Here is a 21757-nt window from a genome sequence, read left to right on the forward strand (position 1 = left end):
TGATAAGGTATCTAAAGATAGTTTTAGAGAAAAGATTTTTGGTAAGCAAAGACACCAATTTCAGATGCTCCCAAACTGTACTGAATCAAAAAACAATGAGTATGTTATGAAAACAGCAACTTAAGCCACCCAAGATACTTGGATCAAATTTCCCAGGGTATGACCACATGGACGATTAGCTATAGCAACATCACCTTTATTTTACAAAAGCAATTAGTACATGCTTCAGTCTTCAAAGTGAGCAAGGATTACCTACTCTTCAAAAGTTATTAAAAGCACTTGGCTTTTGACCCTTAGAACTCAACTGGCACAAAGTCTTGGGGTCAGCTTCTTGCTTTCCTAATAAAAGTTGTCAAACATCATTTTCCTAGACTCCGTATAAAAACAGAGACATTATATAAGTTATTGTGATTTGAAAACATGCACTTTTATGTAGAGATGAGTGGATAGCTCAAGTAATGGTCTTTTATTAATCAGTTAAAATATTTTAAGTCAGAATACGGAGAAAAATCTGGAACAAGGAAAAGCATGTACACACAAGGACAAATTACTCATTGTAAGCTTACTAAACTCAGTATCTCACTTAAGTACAAAATGAGTAAAGAAAAAGAGTAGATAATCACAAAGAAGTTTGAGAGTTGGGGGTATGTGTGGGTTGGTGGTAGGGATTAATCACGCAAGGCCACGAAGGTTCACTCAGGGAAACTTTAAACAGCAAACTGGGAGTCATGCTCAGGGTCACAGAAATACAAACATTTTCTGTGAACTGGCCTCACAAGAATGGGAGCTTGGAATGTCTGTGGCGGTGGCTGAGAAAGTGGGTGTGTGGCTTGGATTCAATTGTCCTCGTCTCCAAGAGGGCAGTATAAGCAGGCGGCGGTTTGCCCTCACCTCCCTGGTAATGCCCTTCCCAGACTATACTTTCTTTTTTCCTTTCATTTTTTTCAAATTAAATGTTTGTTTCCCCCTTTCCCAGACTCTTAAATTTGGTTCTGATGTGCTGGCTAATCCTTGGGGTATGAGCAGAGGGACCAGTCATGGACTGCTGTTATTGTCTTAAATGGTGCAAAGGGCATTTACAATAGATTTTCAGGCACCATTTTGAAATAATTTTTCTGAAGTTTACCCTCTATGTTTATCTTCAGTTGTGCAATGATTATGCTGTGCCAAAGAGCTTTGGCTGGAAACACAGTCTTGGGTTCTAAGTCATCAATGTACAAAAGGACTGAAGGACTAAAGAAAAACATTTCTCTATCTTCCCTTTACACCCTACCAAAAACAAAAACAAAAACAAAAAAACAGAAATGAAGAGGCTAAATTTATGCACAAACTGTTGCATATGGATTAGAATTGGTTACCAAATGTACATCTCACAAATTTATAATATCCTAAGTATAAAATTTCCAGTGTTACTCTCACAGGACTGCTGTATGTTCCACCTGCATACAAAAGACAAGAGTAAGGCAGACACTTTGGGCTGTCTGGTCATCCTTCTACATTCCCCAACCTGGTGCTCCTCGCTGCAGGCATGTTTTGTTGGTGTTAAGTTGGATGTGGTCTGAGGCCCCAGCATAAAGGATGGGCCCAGTTTCCCCCCGGGACTCAGTGGCAAAGTACTTTATTCTGGTGGATTCTGGCTCTTAAAAAAGCCCGCTGCAGGGGCCTGGGTGGCTCAGTCGGCTGGTTTTGGCCCAGGTAGCGATCTCATGGGTCATGAGATCCAGCCCCATGTGGGGCTCTGTGCTCAGTGGGGAATCTGCTTGAGATTCTCTCTCTGTCTTCCTCTGCCCCTCCCCCTGCACTCTCTCTCTCTCTAAAATAAATAAATAAATCTTTTTTTTAAAGCCCTCTGCATAGTTTCAATACAGTTAATAACTCTTAGAATATGATATTCAACCCATGTAAAATAAAACTTGAGAAGACCTGATAGTCTACCCATCCCCACTTGCTGTGGGTTTGGTCCTGTCATCTCTTTTCCCGTCCCCACTGGTTTGTCATCTCATCTGTCCACCCATGAGCTACACATGAGTCAACATGCATGTGTTAATTTCATTTGGTTGGAATTCACTAAATGAAATTCTAGCTTCTTGTAATAGCACAAAGGAAAGATGTTTCTACTGCAGTCTGAAATTACATGTTCAAACTTGTTTTCATCAGTGAAAAATTATAGTCCAAAGACTGTCTTATCAGAGTTGAAAAACAATATGTTTGATGACATCCTTCTCAACCTGAGATGGGCTTCATTTTAAAAAGTTTTATTTTAAATATAGCATATTGTAAGGTAGATTAGGAATGTTCTTACTCATCTAGTTTAGTTTTTTTTTTCTTTCTGCCAGATATTTATGTTGGTGAGAAACCAATAACACTGTCTAGACCTCTAGGATACAGTAATCAAGCATGAGTAGAAAACATTCAGAGGTCACACTTCAATCTGGACCCACAACATCCTGCTATTCAAAACCAGATTAGAGATGATGGATCATGATAAACAGAACCACACTGAATGTTGAGTCAGTGATTGAGTTGTCTGCAAAAAGCTAACTATGTCACAAAAAATCTACAACATAAAACAAAGTCTAGACATCATTAAATGTGCTGTACTCCCACCTCCACCCTAAGTTATCAACAACCAGATGCTACCTTGTGACTTTTACATCAGCATCCTGTAAATCAGGAATCCTCAATTTTTTATGGAGGAGTTCCTTGAAGTGATGACTTCCTGAGGCATGTGTGTGTGTGTGTGTGTGTGTGTGTGAAATCGCCTACATGTGCTCATGCAAATAAATGCCCTAAAAAGAGAAAGAAGAGAGAGAAAAGTGATATATTGTGTCAGGATGTTCAGAGATCACAAAGCAAGATTTTACCAAGCAATAATATGCCATGTTTTTTTACTATGTCTTGGTGGTTTTGTCTAGAAGTCATTAATTTGTTTTTATTTAGAGTATTTCAGTTCTTGACTGAAATAATTGACTGATTGGAGATTCCTGCTATGGAGGATCAAAACTGACACCTCTCTGTCATGACACCAAATTCAACACTAAGATAATTTTACTGTCAAATAATCAGGAGTCAGGGTCAGAGTCCTGGCCAATCATAAAAATGTCTTCTTCTCACTCTCCACTCACAAGTCCTTATTGAACTTCTGGTCTGGAACACATTTGAGTTACACGGAATACAAGATGTAGGTCAATGACTGTCTCAAAGAGGGCAAACCTTACTGCTTCCTAAGGCAAACTGGAGTAAAATCATAGTGGAGTACTTTATGTTTTTGTTTTATTTTTTTTAATTTTTATCCAGTGGAGGGATCATCCAGGTGAGTCAGTTACTAGTGTAAGAATTTCTTTAAACATTGAGGAACAGCCAAATAACTTACCTGGCTGAACGTACCAATGCTACTATGCAAAACAATTTCAATCTGCAATCCCTGTATTTACCTTCACGCCACCCTCCTGGCACGTGCACGCGCACACACATCACTGCTGTCACACCCTCAGAGTGGCACAGAGGCTATGTTGTGCAATGGTTCGAATGCTTTCATTTCCAGCAACAGTGAAAAAGTGAAAATTAGGACTTTAAAAGTTAGCTGCGTCAAGGAAATTTTCACTTAAAAATAATGTTCATTGGAGTACGAATGAGCATGACTGACAAAATACAGAAAAGTGAGTGCTGATAAAATAGTGTGGATATCCTTTTGTTATAATGCACTTGGACCAGAGGTCAATTCATGCTGCAGAGAGGAGAGCAGGAGACAGGGAGGGAAGGGCAGTATTGACTGGTTGAGCAAGTACCATATGATACCTGTCAAATCAGGCCTTAGGGTCTTGCCTTCTCTGTAGGTCACTTTTTCCTGCCAAACAGACTCTAGACTACTGAAGTCCAGACAGTTTTTATCTTTGCGTCTTTTCTACCACCTAGCATTCTGTCTTTCATATAGTGAGGGCACAATCAATATTAGCTAATTTGTAGTTAATAAAAGATTATGCCCATTCAGTACAAAACCCCTCTTTGTCACTTTTTGTGTCAGTGGATGGATGTTTTGTCTGCCTTCTTGACTCTTCAGTGTCTGAACCATGTCCCATACTTTCTCTGTTTCTAAGCCCCTTATTTGAAGGTGAAACATTCATTCTAAAAAACTTTCCTGCTTTCTTTCATCCTTCAGCCTTTCTACCCAGCCACACTAGAAGCCAAAATTAACTAGATTCTTTGAAATTACTAGTGAAATCACTCCTAAGAGAAAATAAGGCCATGATCCATGAACATATTGTCAATATTTAAAATATGCTTTAATTAAAGATGTAAAAGCTAATAAAAGCAATTTATTAATGCAAATTCATACCTTCTTTGGTAATTCTATCATTGATTTCATTAATATCTCCACTGAATAGATGATAATTAATTTTCAAACTACCGAAAGCAATCTAGGATGCCATCGATCCAAAATGGACTAGAATTTTTAAAGATCATCTTGTATATGCTTCACTATGATTATATACTTAATCCTTCAATTCTATCATCTCAACTATTTTTCTACTCAGTGTGACATAATTTTGGTTACTGGTAAACATTTAATAATATAATAATTATGTCATATATTTTTTAAAGATTTTATTTATTTGACAGAGAGAGAGAAAGAGCAAAAGCAGGGGGAGTGGGAGAGGGAGAAGCAGACTCCCTGCTGAGCAGGGAGCCTGATGCCAGGCTTGATCCCAGGACCTTGGGATCATGACCTCAGCTGAAGGCAGATGCTTAACTGACTGAGCCACCCAGGCGCCCTGTCATATTTTTAATATAACTCACCCATCATTATTTTTCTTTTCCTTTAAAAATGCAATATGACTCTCTCTCTTAAATTTATGATGGAAAGAAAAGACGTCCTGACTTCCAGTTTGGTTCCGTAAGAAATTCTGTGGAATCACAAAAGACTTGGGACAAACTATTTCAGTTCTATAGCCTATGTATTTTGAAATCTGAGAGTAATCTCCATAAATTGAGATATTTAAAGTACAACTTCCAATTTTAGTTCATTCTAATTCCTGAATGAGTCCAGAGCACCCTGTTTTAGTGAGTGACATATTTTATTTATTTATTTAAAGATTTTATTTATTTATTTGACAGAGAGAGACAGAGAGAGAGGGAACACAATTGGGGGAGTGGGAAAGAGAGAAGCAGGCTTCCCACGGAGCAGGGAGCCCGATGCGGGGCTCGATCCCCAGACCCTGGGATCATGACCTGAGCCGAAGGCAGACGCTTAACAACTGAGCCACCCAGGTGCCCCTTAGCGAGTGACATATTTTAGACTTTAGGGTACTTAAACTTTGGGAAAAGGTCAACATCTCATCTTTAAAAAAATGATTAAAGATATGGCTCCATGGTACTTTGGAAGTCATGAGTCTTTGTCCTGTGGAGACGAGAATGGCCAGTTCCTTAGGGAAGATGGACTAACTTGCCTGTTCCTTCTTTGCAGAGAGGCTCTCCCCCCGATGGGCACTCTGCTGATGGTCTGATTTCTTATGTGTACAACTTATTCTCTGCTCATGAGGGGAGCTGGACCCACAGAGACCAGTACAGCAGTTTAAACTTGTAGTTTTCAAGCTTTGTACGCATGTCCCGTCCCTCTCACCCATGCTTTCCTTCTCTATTTTCAGCATTTTGTACTATGAAGACAATATATTGATCGAGTATATTTTTAAAAGCTACATACGCTCTTTCTGATACTGTCCCTAACAAGTGTGTCTTCTTCCATCTTCCTGAGAATCACTGGCTTAAAGAACAAATCACGGATGAGTTTTAGACATCCCTCAGTGTCCAAGAGACACCACATACCTCTCCCTTACTACAATGGAGTTCACTTTACCATGTAGGTCCTCTCTTGAATTCAAAGGTAGAATTCAGGTGTTATATTCATGGCTGGTAGGCAAGGACCATGTCTGCCTTGTTTGTCAACCATTATCTAGCACAGTGTTTTGCATACAATTGGCTCTCAATAAATATTTGTGAGATTAATTAATGATGACTGACAGATTTGGATGTTTCTGAGTTTTGTCCCTGGATACTCAGTAATTTTTAAAGTATTACCAAAAAATATGTAAATGGGAATAAAAATAGTAGTGTATACCTCTCAGGATTGTTTTAAAGATTAAATGAGAAAATGCTTTTAGAGCCTTCAGCCTAGGTTTTGGCACTCAAATGACAACTCAATTGCTGTCATTATATTATTTGTCATAAAAAATGCATCCAAATGATAATGACCGCCTACTGCCAAGTGCCATATTTAGTTCATATTCCACGCCCAATCTTCGGCTGTGCCTAAGAAGTATAACAGTAGTACTACAGTCATGAATTTAATTATTAAAGGGATAGATAACTTTAGTCTTTGGTTAACTTTAGTTAAGTCTTCATCAACAATTCCAAGCACATGCTTCAAAAGTATCAGAAGTTGTTCTCAAGCAATAAGGAAAGAGCACAGGAGGAAAAGTGCAAACTCATCATCATTATCATACACATACAATCCCACCCTGAAACTTCTGGATGGTATATCCTCTTTCTTCAAAAATGACAGGTTACAGAAGACACACAGATGGCCAACAGGTACATGAAAAGATGCTCAACATCACTAATCACCAGGGAAATGAAAATCAAAACCACAACGAGATATCACCTCACACCTGTTAGAATGGCTAGAATCAAAAAGACAAGAAATAATAAGGGTTGGTGAGAATGTGGAGAAAAAGGAACCTTCATGCATTGTTGGTGGGAATGTAAATTGGTGCAGTCACTACAGAAAACAATATGGAAGTTCCTCAAAAAAATTAAAAATAGAAATACCATATGATCCAGTAATTCCACAACAGGGTATTTATCCAAAGAAAATGAGCACTAATTTGAAAAGACATATGCAGCCCTACGTTTACCGCAGCATTATTTACAATAGCCGAGATATGGAAGCAACCCAAGTGTCTACCCATACATAAATGGATGAAGAAAATGTGGTGTATATATATACATATATATATAATGAAATATTACTTAGGCCATAAAAAAGGATAAGATCTTGCCATTTGAGACAATATGGATGGACCTAGACAGTATTATGTTAAGTGAAATAAGTCAGAGAAAGACAAATACCCTATGATTTGTTTTACATGTGGAATCTAAAAAACAAAGAACATGAATGAACAAATAAAAGACAGAAACGGACCTATAAATACTGAGAGCAATCTGATGGCTGCCGGCGGGGGGGGGGGGGGGGGGGGGGGGGGGGGGGCGATGGGCAAAATGGGTGAAGGGGAGTGGGAGGTACAGGCTTCCAGTTATGGATGCTGTAAAGCACTGTTTGGTGACCGACGGTAGCTACACTTGTGCTGAGCACAGCATCACACAGAGTTGCTGAATCACTATATTGTACACCTGCAACTAATGTAACAGTGTGTGTCAGCTAAACTTCAATAAAAAATGATAGATTATTATGAAAAGCAAGGGACTATAATCAGCAATTAGAAAATATATACAATAGCAAGTTTAACTTCAATCTGTACCTTAATGAATTCCTCTGGAATAGAGAACTTGCAGTAGAATGTTCCTTTATATCAAGTTTTGGCTTCAAGATACAGCTTCAGATCCTTAGGCATACCTGTGACTAATTAATCTATCCCTTCGACCACGCCTTTGACTTTGGATACATTTTGTTATTGTAATTATAAGGACCTTTGGCAAAATACGCAGACAGCTTACAAATACTATTTTAAATGAGGGAAGTTGCAGAAGTTTTGCTCCAGAAAGGGAGGTGGCCAAATACCCCTTTCGAGTGGCAGCCTTGACATTTAGCATACTTTTTCCCATACCAGAGCTGTGCCGCGTGCTTGAAACCCCAGCCTGCTGGTGCTGGTGCTCTTTTCCATGTTTGGCTCCATCTATGTAACAATTTTCAAAGCAGGTTCCAACTCGTTTGGGGAGACTTTCAGATATTGTATATGCAGCTTGACAAAGTCAAATGCAAGGACTCATTTCTTCACCAGTGTGCAAAAACAGCTATTCTCATGAGTCATTTCATTTTGGAATTCAACAAGGTCTGCACAGAAGTCACCTGATTTTTCTTTCTTTTTTTTTTTTTTTTTCTTCCAGAGGTACAGAAATAAATTCCATCTGGCATTGATATTTTACCTTTTATTTTCTGTTTTTGGACTGGTTGAGCTATTTTTGTCCAAAAGGCTTAGACAAATTATAGTGGTGTCATGCTAGCAGGGTGAAGCTTCTATGGATGTCGGGCATGGGGAAAGAGAAGAGGGTTTAAAACAACGAAACTGATGAAGTACTTTACTATATGCCGCTGACTCTTCTAAGTACTCTACACAGTAGCTCATTTAATCTTTGAAATAATTTTATGACATAAGTACTATGATTATCCTCTTTATATTGGTAAGAAACAGACTGACCTTCCCAAAGCTCTCAAGTGCAAGGGCCAGGATTCAAATCCAGAAGTCTGATGTCATAGGCAGCTCTCTTCGCCAATATATTATGTTTCCTCTCATCAAAGCTGACCTCGACATCAACATGCTCCTCTATTATTGAAAGAGTAATATCTAATTTAATAGATACATACTACATCTACCCTCCATAAATGTGATAGGGTCTCATGAAGCACCCTTAGTGGTTGTCTCTTAGACCCTTAAAATGTTATACATAGTATTACATACAGCCAGGGAAGTCTTTGTTTACTGGAGGAGCCTGCATATTTTGAGGCATACATCATTCTTGGTTAGAAGGCATTATATATGCCCTTACTTGCTTTTCACTGTGAACCAATGAGCAGAAGACAGTTCACAGGAGTCAGTGTTTGTGGTTTCTCATCGTGGGAAGTGGGCCAGAATTCCTGATGCCCCACTGAATTGAGAGCCAAAATACTACAGAGCATGTCAAACATTCGTTTTGCTAGTGAATTGGAGACCTGGTCAGCATAAATGGAAAACTCTATTTCACAAAAGACAGAAGCTACCCAACACTCAACAGAATACCCCCAGGGGATCCAACCTAATGTAGATACTTGAATTCATTCTATGTCCATTGAATCACACTTGGATTGAGATTTGTCTAAATTTTCCTGCCTTCTTCCTAGACAATTCAGTTTTCTTCCATCTTTAAAATGTTTAGCTATGGAAGTAGGGACACATGTCCCACAATAGGCTGAGGCTTTTATATTTTTTCCCCTTATATGTTATATTTCTCTAATAGAATAGATTGAATACTTTTTAAACATTCAGTGGGTTTTACACTACATAAACTGTGCTTACCTTATGAGATGCCATTAAATAAAGGCTAATATTTAATTTCTTTTTGGTTCATTTATCCATTCTACTTTGTAAACTGATGAAAGATACTGTACATGTGTATAGTCGGGGTTCTGCCTTTCTTTTAGCCTCTATCTCTTTCTAGTCTGAATGTTAGGACCTTTTATTTTTCCTTAGAGGCAGTCTAATTGGTACATCAGTCCACACTTGTCTGCGGAGCTTTGTTGAACATACATCAATGAATTCCAGCTCTCTCATGTATGAGAGCCCAGCATCTCAGTCTATGAGAATGTTTGACTGGAAGTACTGGGAAGGCAAAGTCTGGATAAAGCAGGGATTCTTAATCTAGGGTCTACTGGTAGAATTCACAGTGTCTATGACCTTGGATGAGGACAAATTTCACTTTTTATTTTCATAAAACTCTAACTGGAATTTAGCATTTCTTCCAATTATGAATGTTGACAAACTGCTACCTCCTCCTGCCTCACACACAATGGTATTAGCTGTCCCTGTGTCTTTGTCACCAACAGAAACCAGACTTTTCCATAGCATTTAGAGTCATTTTAGATATCACAAAATATCATTTACACACATTCCTACTCCACAGTTTGGGGAGTTAACAAACCTGCTCCAGATCACACTTGACTGTGGTTTTTGTGCAATCTACATCCACAGATGTTCACGTGACATCGTGGCTGGCCCCATTCAGCCACCGAACAGTAAAGTTGAAAGTCTGCACATTGCTGACCTAGATGTGGACGTTGCTCCCCAGTGTTCTATCTATAATGGTTGGTGACAAGGAGATGAATCAAAGACTACTGTACAGTTCAATGCTCTTTTTCTAGCTAGCAATAACAATCTGCACACTGGTATCTTTACAAAATATTTAATTTATAGGTACTTCCCTATATTTTAAACACCATAGTCTATTATACAATTCACTCATTTTTTTATTACTATACTACAATTTTGTGTTTGGAATACCTTGGTAACTATATTGCACTATAATTGATTTCCTTCATAATTCTATGCATTTTATTCATACATCAAAAAATATTTTTCTGAGAAATGATCTGGAGGCTTCACCTGCTAAATGCTAAATGCTAAAAAGATCCATCAGCACAAAAAAGGCTAAGAAGCCCTATTTGAGAGAATTAAGGGGTAACAGGTTTTGGGGAGTGAGATGCACTCTGGAGTCAAGAAGTCTGTGTACCCAAAGGGAAGGAAGAGGCAGTGGAGGAGTTGTGAGAGGCATGGACGAGGTTGATGAGGGGTGCACAATTTGCCCAGAGAAGGGCTGTCTACCTTATCCATCACCCACTGTTAACCTCAACGTTGTAACTCCCTGAAAACTAGATGTCATCCTCTGCTTTTATTTATTTTTATTTTTAAAAAGATTTATTTTATTTTTATTTTATTTTGATGGGGGGAGGAGCAGAGGGAGAGAGAGAGAATCTCTCTGAGCTGCTGAGCAAAGAGCCCGACACACAGCTCGATCCCAGGACCCTGAGATCATGACCTGAGCCAAAACCAAGAGTCAGACGCTTAACAAACTGAGCCACCCAGGCGCCTCCATCTTCTGCTTTTAGGAAAGAGACTGTATACCTATGGGTTTGGGAATAACGGTCAGAGAGAGAATAGGAGTAAGAGAAACTCTATGGGTTGTGGTTGGGCAGAAAAAGGCACTTCCATGGAAAGGAGGATACAATTAAGACAGTCTGTTCCCTCACTCCTTACAAGTTGAAGGCCTTTTCCTAGCAGCAATTCTGTATTTCATTTACATAGGGACAGGAATCCTTAAAAATAATAGGCAGAATCCCTGTTTTATATATAAAGGATTTTAAGGTAAAGAAATGTTAATGATGGGGGCGCCTGGGTGGCTCAGTTGGTTAAGCGACTGCCTTCGGCTCAGGTCATGATGCTGGAGTCCCGGGATCGAGTCCCGCATCGGGCTCCCTGCTCAGCGGGGGGGTCTGCTTCTCCCTCTGACCCTCCCCCATCTCATGCTCTCTCTCTCTCTCATTCTCTCTATCAAATAAATAAATAAATAAAATCTTAAAAAAAAAAGAAATGTTAATGATGGTTTTCATACATGGCATCATGTGGGGTAGAAGAACTAGGAACTGTTAAGTTATGTAGAGTGTGTGTATTTGTGTGGGTGAGAGAGACAGAGGGAGACACACACATACAGGCAGAGAGAGAGAGAGAGAGATTGATTGATTGAGAGAGAAAATAACCAAACAAGGAAACTTAAAACTTTGTCTCATGGCCAAATATGTTAAACCTCTGGAAGAAACTGAAATCTCAGATTAGTGTTTGAGAGACTTGATGAAAGTCAACAAAGTAATGATCATCATGAAAATAACACTTCGGGTAGTATTAAAAGGAAGTATTTTCCTCAGAGGCTTCAAAACACTTGTTTACCTGTCCCTTCATTAATTTCACAACATGAAGTGAAGCAGGAGATTTGGACTTGGTACTACTCTGCAACAGAGGGCAGAGTGGTCTGATATAAAATAAAGACTGTATCTGGTGTTTAGAGAAGTGACTTTTTGTGGATAACTCATAACTATCATTTAGCTTTGGTCGGCAGGAAGGTTGGGTGCAGAGAAGTTTGAGGAGAAGGAGAAAAGTAAGTGCTCTTGAGATCTGGATGTGCACCAAACTGGTCTCCATCTGACAAACACTGATTGAGCTCTGAGCCGTGTGCCAAGCACAGGGGAGGCATGAAAAGGGTCCAAGTCCCTAGTCACCAGTCAGTTGTGGTAGCCAAAATTCTTTCTTTCAAGTTTAGTACCTGGATTCTCTACTGTGTGAATTACCTAATAGGTCATACTCATCTTAGAAAAACTGGGCAATATAAAGAATTTCTTCAGTGGACATGGAGCAGGTAAAATCCTATTTGCTGTTAAAGCTGTGGAAATGTTTAACTTTCCTCACATATAAAAAGTAACTATTTTTCTTTAAGTGTTTTTCATTCGATGCTACATTTTTTACCCCATATACATATACACACATATATAAATGACAAGACAGGGGCAGCAACTTTCCAGGGATAATATCCTTATTCTAGGAGGTCAACAGCTGTCAAAATCTCATCATTTATGAAAATATAAGGGGAATCCTGAGAAGCAGGAATGTTTGATTTAGTCTTACTCTCAAGTTAAAACACCAAACCACAAGATACTTTTGTGTTGTCTTTAATAAGACATTATTTGTGGAACCTTTCTGCTTGTGACAATGGATTTGTCAAATAAGACAAAAATGAATGATCTACTTTTTTTTTTTAAAGGCCAACCAATTATAGTTGTGGATTTTACATTCCCATATCTTATTTCTTAAACTTCCTCTGGCCATTTGCAAACTGTCATCACTAGATACTACAGCTTAAAAAAAACTTATGGAAAGTTGGATTTCTTTAAGGCATCATATTTATTCTAAAGCCATAATAAAATGGCTAAATTTAAAATATTTTGCTCTCTCTCCCGTACTTTATGATTAGACTTGACATTGTTTACCCTGCCCTGTACTGGGCAATACTGTTTAGTTTAACAAAGAGAAAGATTTTCATGAGCATTTAGGACAAGCTTATAGCCTACGAAGGGATATAACTAGCATGTTATCTTCATAATCTGTTATCACAATCACAACCCTTAAATTTCCCTCTCTTCAAGTCATGTCAGGACTATTATGTGAAAGTCAAAGGACCTTTTATCAAGAACGCACAGTGCAGAAATCTGTTGACACTTGGAGGCCACTTGTAATATTTTTAACAATTCAGAACTCCACCACAGAATATGAAAAGCAACTAGATTAACCAAAAAGGTTAAGAAAATATCATCTCTGACCCATTCACGTAGATGACATAAATACAGAGACTTACAGAGCAAACAAGGAGGAGCCATGAAACAGGACTAGGATACCTGTCTTGAACTCAGAGAGATTATTTTATCGTGAGATGCTATTTTATATCAATTTACATTCTTAATACCAGGATCAGGCAGAAGTTGTTTTAGTGTACCCCTTAAAACACCGTCTGCCATTTGGTTGCTGTCACATGAGCCCTAATAAGCCTGAATTGCACCACTGTATTTATGTTTTATTATATTTCAAACGCCTGCCTCTAGCATACCTGACACCCTCTTGGAACTCAGAGCAGCTCCAGGCTGCCAGAGGAAATGCCAGCAGGCTTTCACTGGGCAGCGCAGATCACTCCAGGGACACACAGCCCTTCTCCAGCAGAGACCAGGCCACCTGGGGCCAGACCAGCCCCACCACGGACCCCCGCCAGCGCAACAGACCTCGCTCCTTCTGCCTGCCACGGCTCATCACCGCTGATTTCCTGACACTCAAAAGGACCTTGCTTTTCTTTTCAAGGTTAAAAAAAACCACACCTCTCATAAAACCTTATCTAGAAATAATCAGACCAGAAACCAGAGAGGCATTAGAGAAAAAAACCAGCCCAGAAACGTTAAATACCAGAGGAAGGTAGATGGAAAGCATTGCCATGACGGTGATGAACTTTATCCAGCCGATGAGATCATTCATTAACCGAGTTAATATCTGCGTCTGTGCACTGAATTGCTTTCCTTTTAATACCTCTCATCCCTCCCTCCCCCTCGCGCCCCTCACCTGCCAGCCTTCTGTCTCTGGTGTTTTTCCAAATAACATCCAGGGCTCTAGCCGTGGAGTCTCGGATGTGATCGCTAAAGGACCTCCGGAGAGGGGCTCGCAGGGGCCGAGCCATCACGTGGGCCTCGGGGTCCCCCATCCACGCGCAGGGGACTTCAGCGCAGCCCGGGCGCCGAGACCATGCTGGCCTCCTCCCGCTGCAGACGTCCTCCGCCGCCTGCGGGCTGTGGCTCTGGCGGGCGGCCGGGCTGCGTGCGCGCCGGGCCCGGGGGCGAGCCGCGAGCGAGCCCTGCGCCCTCAGGATCCCGGCATTGCGGCTCGCGCTGCGGCCCGGGAAGCGCCGACTGCAGGCGGTCTCCTGGACGGCCGCCAAGCGCGCGCGGCTGCCACATCTGGAAGGGCTTACAAATGAGCCAGCGACACGCTCGCGCAGCGCTCGGGCTGCCTTCGTGGCTATCTAGATGATTCTAGCTTCCTGTGTAATCCAATAACTTGACTCTTGGTACAAGCTCGGCCGTTCGTCTATTTAATAACTTGTCTCCTTCCCTGGCAATCCAGGTTAACCTTGCACTTTTGAAGGAAAAGGCAGAGCAGGAGGCAAAAAAGTGAGGGAGGGAGATGAGGGGTGGCAGGTAGGGTTCTCTTCAGCTCTTCAAGGTAAATTCTCATGCACCTTTGCATTTGATTTGTGTTTTATTTTTTTAATTTTTAATTTTTTTAAAAAAATTTTATTTTATTATGTTCATCACCATACATTACATCATTAGTTTTTGATGTAGTTTATTACCTCGTGGTTTTAGATTAGGCTGTTTATGACAGAGAAAGTTCAACCTTTAGTTGTGGGTGAGGGAAGGAAGGCTGTAGCGAGCATCCTACACGTCAGTCTGGATTCTCTCTAGGAAATGGATACCTGAGTTTTAAAGGAAACACTAATCACCTCCTCATATCCCCTTCTAACTATGCTTCTACTTACTTCAAGTGGTGTAATCAAATAATTCTAGGTTTTGCCTCCAAATAAGGTTCAAATGTCCCCTGGTTTTGAAAATCTTTTAGTTCCAAGTAAGCAAACTTCATCATTATAATTGCACATCAAAAACTCTCTCCCAAAGGGTAAAAAAACTGCCAAGCACCATGAAATCAAAATATGGGTCAACTGTTTCTTTAACAAGATCTGTTTTTGAGTTTCTAAAATGCCGAATAAATCTATTTCTTTGCCAATGAATTTGGTTGGTTTTCTGCTTTTTAATGCAGTATTAATCCTCTCCTCTCTCACTCTCCATTAAATGCCATCTTTTAACTTTCAAGGTTTGGCATGGAGGCTGACTATCGGCATCACCATAGTATCTAAGGGCCAGTCCATAACCTTTGCGAAATTAGAAAATGCTGTAAAAGTACTTTATAAATTGCAAAGTACCATGTGAATGCTAATTATTATCATAATTGTTTTTATGCACGAAATCCTTTTCAACTTACACTAATCTCCTGAGTCCCCAAATTTCTACAGCATGCAACCTCTTTCCCATGAACTTTGACAACTTAATTATACAAAAGATGATAATTAAAATAGCGAGATTGTGCTCATGAGTTATAGCTAACACTCGTAGCACTGCTTATTAGTAACCCACATGTCTTCAATCATATTGTTCCCAAATTGTTAAAGCCCATGAGTCTCTCCAACAGAGAATGTGCATCTCGATATTGTCTTCTTTGCCTTATCATTGGGCTGGGCATAGATCAGGAGGTAACAAGTACTAACTGCTGAGGTATGTGGACTTCTGTGCCCCGTGGGAGCCAATTCCGAAGGAAAATTCTCCATTAAAAAAAAAATCTCAAAAAATTTGATTGCCTAATACATGGCTCTATTTTAAAACAAAGTACTGGAGGTCTGCGTGTGCGTGCGTGGATGTGTGTGTGTGTGTGTGTGCGTGTGTACGTATGTGTTTCTCCTTCAAAGAGGTCTGGGCACCTTGAAACAGGTTGATTCATTTCTGGTCAGGTTGAACAGGGCAGGTCTGTTTGTAGAGGAACAGTATGAAGTAACCATACATAAGTAGTGAACCACACTCTGCGTTAGGCATGGGGAAGTTGAGGATGAGTAAGACATCAACTCTGTCTTTGAGGAGAAATTCCATTGGCCACAAATCATTTCAAAATAGTGTCATAAATTCTATGACAGAAGCATGTACCAAGTGTTATGGTAGCACAAAGAAGGAAAAGGTGGCTTGGATTCCTAACTCCTCTTAAGCACTGACCTCACCTAAATTTCCAGTCTAGATTTACAACATACAACCATTCTCAGCACGAATATCAACAGCTGATTGTATGAGTCATGCAAAGTGACTGACTGTGATGGCATGAAGTTTTTCTATACCCAAACATAGAACAGGAAACACCATTTATTGAGTCCTATGACATGCCAAAAACTCTTCTAGCACTGTAAATAGATAGACCCACGTAGGTAGACCCCTATAGGTATTATTATCTCCTCTTTAGAGATGAGGAAGCTGGAGGGCAGAGAGAAGAGATTTGAGAAAGGTGAAATAGTAAATGCCAGACCTAGGATTCATACCCAGAGCTGTTTGCATTCAAAACTCATTAGCCTCCCAATCAACTTGATTGCTCATAAATTAAATGACATTAAATGACAGTGATGATAATGACCCATTAGGGTTTATCTAGGCTCAGCTGATACTAAGATAAAGGCCAAAACTCTTTAATCTTAGCCAAATAAAGTCACCACTGGGCCCATGGTGTGAAAGAAGCCTGAGTCTCAGAGGGTATTTAGATGATCCCAGCTATGAAAACTGAAGGGCAGTGAATCAAGAGAACAAAGGCCTAGTCAACACATATTGCTTAATGAATGGACACTCCAAATGATCTCCAAAGTATTCTAAAATACCCTCCTCCTCCGTGACATGCTCTTTCAAAGACAATACTCCTAGTACTTCACTGTAGCTCATCTCAGCAGGTATTAAAAAAGCCTACTTATTCTAAGCACAGGTTCCATTTGGTAGAAGAGTCCAAAGACCTAACCTAATATATATATTTATATATATATGCTTACGAACATAAATGTAACTTTTATAAAATGACAGCCTATTGGAGAAGGGGATCACAGCTATATTTTCAAGCAAGGTGGGCTTAATTATTGATTTTACCATATTCCAAAGTAGGGCTGGCAACTTTACCCCTCATTTCTAAAAACTCATTAAATTCAAATTTCATTGTGAAGATATTTCAACTCTTTGTAAATGAGTCTCAGCCATGTATCATGGGTATGATGTAAAAACTATCTAATACACTGCCAATTTTAAATTATTTTTATTTTTTGTTTTCTGGCTGTATTTATTGGCCATTAGAAGAAATGTTCCATGCAGAAGAAGTGCTTTTCAAAATTCACCATTTATAGAATAATTCCTCAAGTTTTATTTCCACAAATTTCAAATAACCCAAGTCTCTTCTGACTAAGAGGTGAGGATAGTATACCATAATTAATGTTATCTCAGTTTGGCAGATGGGGAAAGTGGGAATATGAGAAGTTTATTGATTTTTTTTCAAATCCTGCTGGGAATTATAAGAGAAATGAAGATAGCAACATTATGCTTTGATTGCTTTTCAGTTCCTTTTTCTTGTGATAAAGGGCTAGTTTCAGCCATTGGTGGAGCTGCTGTCTGAACTGGGGGACTCTTGTTTGTATATTAAGCCAGAGATTCTTGCTCAAGTATGTCCCTAATATTTTCCACCTAAGAAAACCATTCCATTTTGGTAATGTATTATAGATTTTATTTAATTTTGTCTAATTTATAATTTTTGTCTTCTTACTACAAACAAAATTTTAATTTTATAGTGTTTCTAGGTCCTATATGCTTTGATCTAATGTTAGGGACACCTTCTTTTCCAAGCCTGTGTAGCATAAATCCACTTTGGTCTTATGGCTACTCTTATTTGCTAATGCAACTAATTTAAGCCTCCTTTGGAGTAATGAGAACATTAGAATTACCCAAAGTGCTAGTAGGTTCCTTCAAAATAGTATGACTAATGATGGGAAATGAAATGTTTATTAAGAGTCAATGCCATGCTTATATCTGGGTCTTTGGAACAGGAAGGAAATTATTAAAACCCCATTTGGTTAAGCCCTGTGAGAGACCTAGCCCCTGCAACAGGACAACAGGTTAAGTGAATGACAGTGGCTATCTGGCATAATAGGTCTGCTTAAGGGCGGCAGTTCCACAAAAGTTCTTCTCCATTATGTATCTATGTCTCCAAAAGCCCATGACAAAATTCGTAGTATGAAGCTTCTGTAACTCTGAGGACTATATAAATGGTTCCTGTTTTTTTCCAATGAAGAATGCCTAGCATATAGGTTACATGCTGCCAATCCCTGTTTCCATTTTGAATTTTGTTTATTTAGCATGACCATCTTGAGTGCATTTACTCTGGTGCAAGTGGCAATTTTGTTTGTTAATTCACTCCCACAATTGGAACCCTAAGGATTTCATTCAGTTTGGTTGAGAATCTCCTCTGTGATAAATTGTTAAATATCTTCAACCAAAGGGTTCAAGGCAAGGTTATTTACACTATCAATTAGGTATCTATTGATGCTTGATAGGCCAATAGGCCACAAGGACAATATTCTTCAAACTGGTGATCTCCAACCTGAGGGCAGACAAGAGTCTCTTTGGAGGGCAAGAAGAAAACCTTAGAATCTATGTCTATTTATAAAGCTCTTTGAGTTTTTCTATTTTTCTAATATATAGAGGACACAAATACAGTGATTTATGGATAAAATTTATAAATAAATGTATATATTGGGGTTCTAAACTCAGAAACTAATGGGAGTTAGCAATCAAAGATCTTCAGAGACTATTTCTCTACAAATCCTGATATATACCAAAATCACACTATCTTTCAGAATAAAATCAACTTGTTGGGGGAATACTGTTGAGTAATGCATGTTTTTTTTTTCCCCTCATATTCACTTCTTGTGATACATGAGGAAAGTAAAAAACAAGAAGTGAATATGAGGAAAGAAAAACGTTCTTTTCTTCCTGACACAATAATACCTTCTTTCCTTTTTAACTACTGAATCTCATTACTAACTGCTTTCTGAAACAAAGTTCTTCATCTGGGCTGAGAAAAGTCACCTTGCCTGTGAGAAAGGAAACTGCTCTATACTGAATGTTTGTGTTCTCCTCCAAATTCATATGTTGAAACCTAATCCCCAGTGTGATGGTATTAGAAAGTGGGGCCTTTGGGAAATGATTAGGTCATGAGAATTGAGCCATCGTGAATGGGATTAGTGCCCTATAAAAGAGAACCTGGGGTCCTCCTTGCCCCTTCTCCATGTGAGGGCTCAGCAAAAAGATGGTGTCTATGAACCAGGAGGTAGGTCCTCACCAGACACCACATCCGCTGGCACCTTGATCAACTTCACAGCCTCTAGACTGTGAGAAAAAAAATTCTATTGTTTACAAGTCACCCAGTCTATGGCATTCTGTTAAAGCAGCCCAAATAGACTAAGGCAGAGACAGACCTTATTTCAGTCCTGCCCCTTGATAGCTTTGTGATCTTAGGACAGCATTTTCACAATTGCTATAAAGGGGATTAACTAGATCCCTGATTCTGGTACAGAAGGGGATGGAAGTAAAGCATACAGAATCCCACAGGATGGGGCCTGTCCTACTGAAGTGGGGTAGGACTTCAAAAAGATTAAAACAAAAAGGTTAAACAAAAAGGTTAAATAACTCTACTGGGGTAGGTGGTCTCATTCCTCTTCTAAAAAGTATCTCCATAGAATCTAACCTATTAGTAAATTAATTGGCCATTTTTACACTTTCCTCAAGCTATTTTCAAGTTGCTTTGAATATGTGTCTTTGGAGTTGTTCATTTGTTTGTTTTGGTTTACTCCTCTCTCAATTATTTCCTTTCCATTTTTTGTTGACTAGTTCACTCTAGTTTTCTATACTTGTAATTTTGGCAGAAAGACAGGAAAGAAAAAGTACTAGAGAATGGGAAGAAGAAGTAGTGATGCTTCCAGAATTTTTTTTTAATGTAAGGATATCTGATTTTTTTTTTCTGTGTCATGATTTCAGAAGGTTAAAATATTTTCAGTTATATAGAAAAATTAACAGGGGTGCATCACCAATACTAGTGCTAAAGAAATAATACATCTATAATTTATATTGCCTTAGCAAAGGATAGACTATCTACTGGTAAAATAAATTTCAGACATAGTTAAAACTTTAGGAGGAAATTTAGCAAGGAAATGTCCTTGCTCTTATTCATTTTCTTTTATTCCTTTTATTCTTCCTTTTGTCATTTTATTCTCCTATTGTTTATTCTTCACAGTATAAAATTTCAGTATATTATGAATTAAAGGAGTCCAACATATGACACAGAATTACAGTGATGTAATTTCTCTGCTTACTGAGACTTAAGAGTATATTATGACTATTTGAATTGCTTTTAAATTGCATTTATTTCAATTCATACTAGTTTTATATGTATCTTTATGTTGACATTGGAACCAAAAAAATCACACTCTTGCTGATTCTGAATAAAAGATTTCCTTCTGAGAAACAAAAATAAATATTCAATGTTTTGTTTTACCTTCATGTAAACTCACTGCCACAAGTCTCATAAAGAATGCCAGATGTTGATTATCTTTTGGATCTTAACAATTATCAATAGCCTCTAATAATATGCTATGCTAATTATAAAATCAAAAGCAATTAGGGATAATAACTGAATGGTATACTCGAGCATATGCATTCAGGGATAATTTTGAAGTCAGACCAAACAGGAACACAAATATTTTTCTATGTTAATATAACCTATTGATTATACCTTTTCAACCATATTATTAATAAATGTTATTTATTAATAGGACCCCCAAAACACTGCCAGTACTAACAGGTTTGAATATTTTCATAAAAAGTTATTTCACAGGTTGCCTTAGCTTTTGTCCATGAAAGGATCCTGATGATATGCCACCACCCCTACCACACATACACAAAATATAAAATAATGTTTTTCAGAAATTGCACAGTAGGTAATGCAGGATTGTGATTTCTGAGAGTTAAAAAAAAAAAAAAGATGAGCTCTACCATGGCTCCAGCTTACTGCCTGGGGGTATTTTCTAGGCACAGAGTAAAGAGAGGAAAACCAAACATAACCTGAGAATCTTGAGGTGATAGACATCAGAGTTTATGGAGACTGAAGCAATTAGAATTTGCAAGTCAGAGTACCAAATGGGTTAGCCTGGTGATGGGTACTGGGGAGGGCACGTACGGCACATAACTCGGTGTTATATGCAAACAATGAATCATGGAACACTACATCAAAAACTAATGATGTAATGTATGGTGATTAACATAACATAATAATAAAAAAAACTGTAAAATATAGATGATAACAGCAAGAAAAACAAGAGAAAACTAATGATGTATTGTATGGTGACTAACATTAAAAAAAAAAAAAAAGGTTAAACATACCCTTACCAACTAAATCCACTCAGGTATTACTCAAAAGAAATGTAACATATATTTGTACAAACACTTGTATGATATTGGCAGCACCTTCTTCCATTTACAGATAATTCTATAAAAGACACAACTACAGTGATAGACACTAGCTCAGTGCTCACCAGAGGCTGGCGATGAGGGAGAGGGTAGGGTGAGATTCACTATAAGGTACATGAGGGTTATTTTGAGGGTGATGAAAAAAAAAGCAGAATGATAAATGGAAATATTTTCAACATAAATAACCAACCGAGTGTTAATATCTATAATAAAGCACTTCTACAAATCAGAAAAAGCAAAATAGAAACAACTCAATTGAAA

General features: G+C 38.6%; 1 protein-coding gene across 4 annotated transcripts in view; it reads right to left on the minus strand.

Annotated features, from left to right (window-relative positions):
• DLC1 (DLC1 Rho GTPase activating protein) overlaps positions 1 to 21757 on the minus strand; it is a 427572-nt gene that overhangs the window by 161693 nt on the left and 244122 nt on the right. The window contains exon 1 of one of the 4 annotated variants that reach the window (XM_035004121.1): positions 13917 to 15154. The exons of the other annotated variants lie outside the window; for them this stretch is intronic. Within the exon in view, the coding sequence (XP_034860012.1) occupies positions 13917 to 14055 (139 nt within the window). The 5' untranslated portion in view covers positions 14056 to 15154. Of the gene's footprint in view, positions 1 to 13916; positions 15155 to 21757 lie in introns of those variants that run through there. 4 annotated transcript variants of the gene reach the window in all.

Source organism: Mirounga leonina, unplaced genomic scaffold (genome assembly GCF_011800145.1).
Source record: "Mirounga leonina isolate KUSES-001 unplaced genomic scaffold, KU_Mleo_1.0 Mir_128, whole genome shotgun sequence".
Lineage (NCBI taxonomy): Eukaryota > Metazoa > Chordata > Mammalia > Carnivora > Phocidae > Mirounga > Mirounga leonina.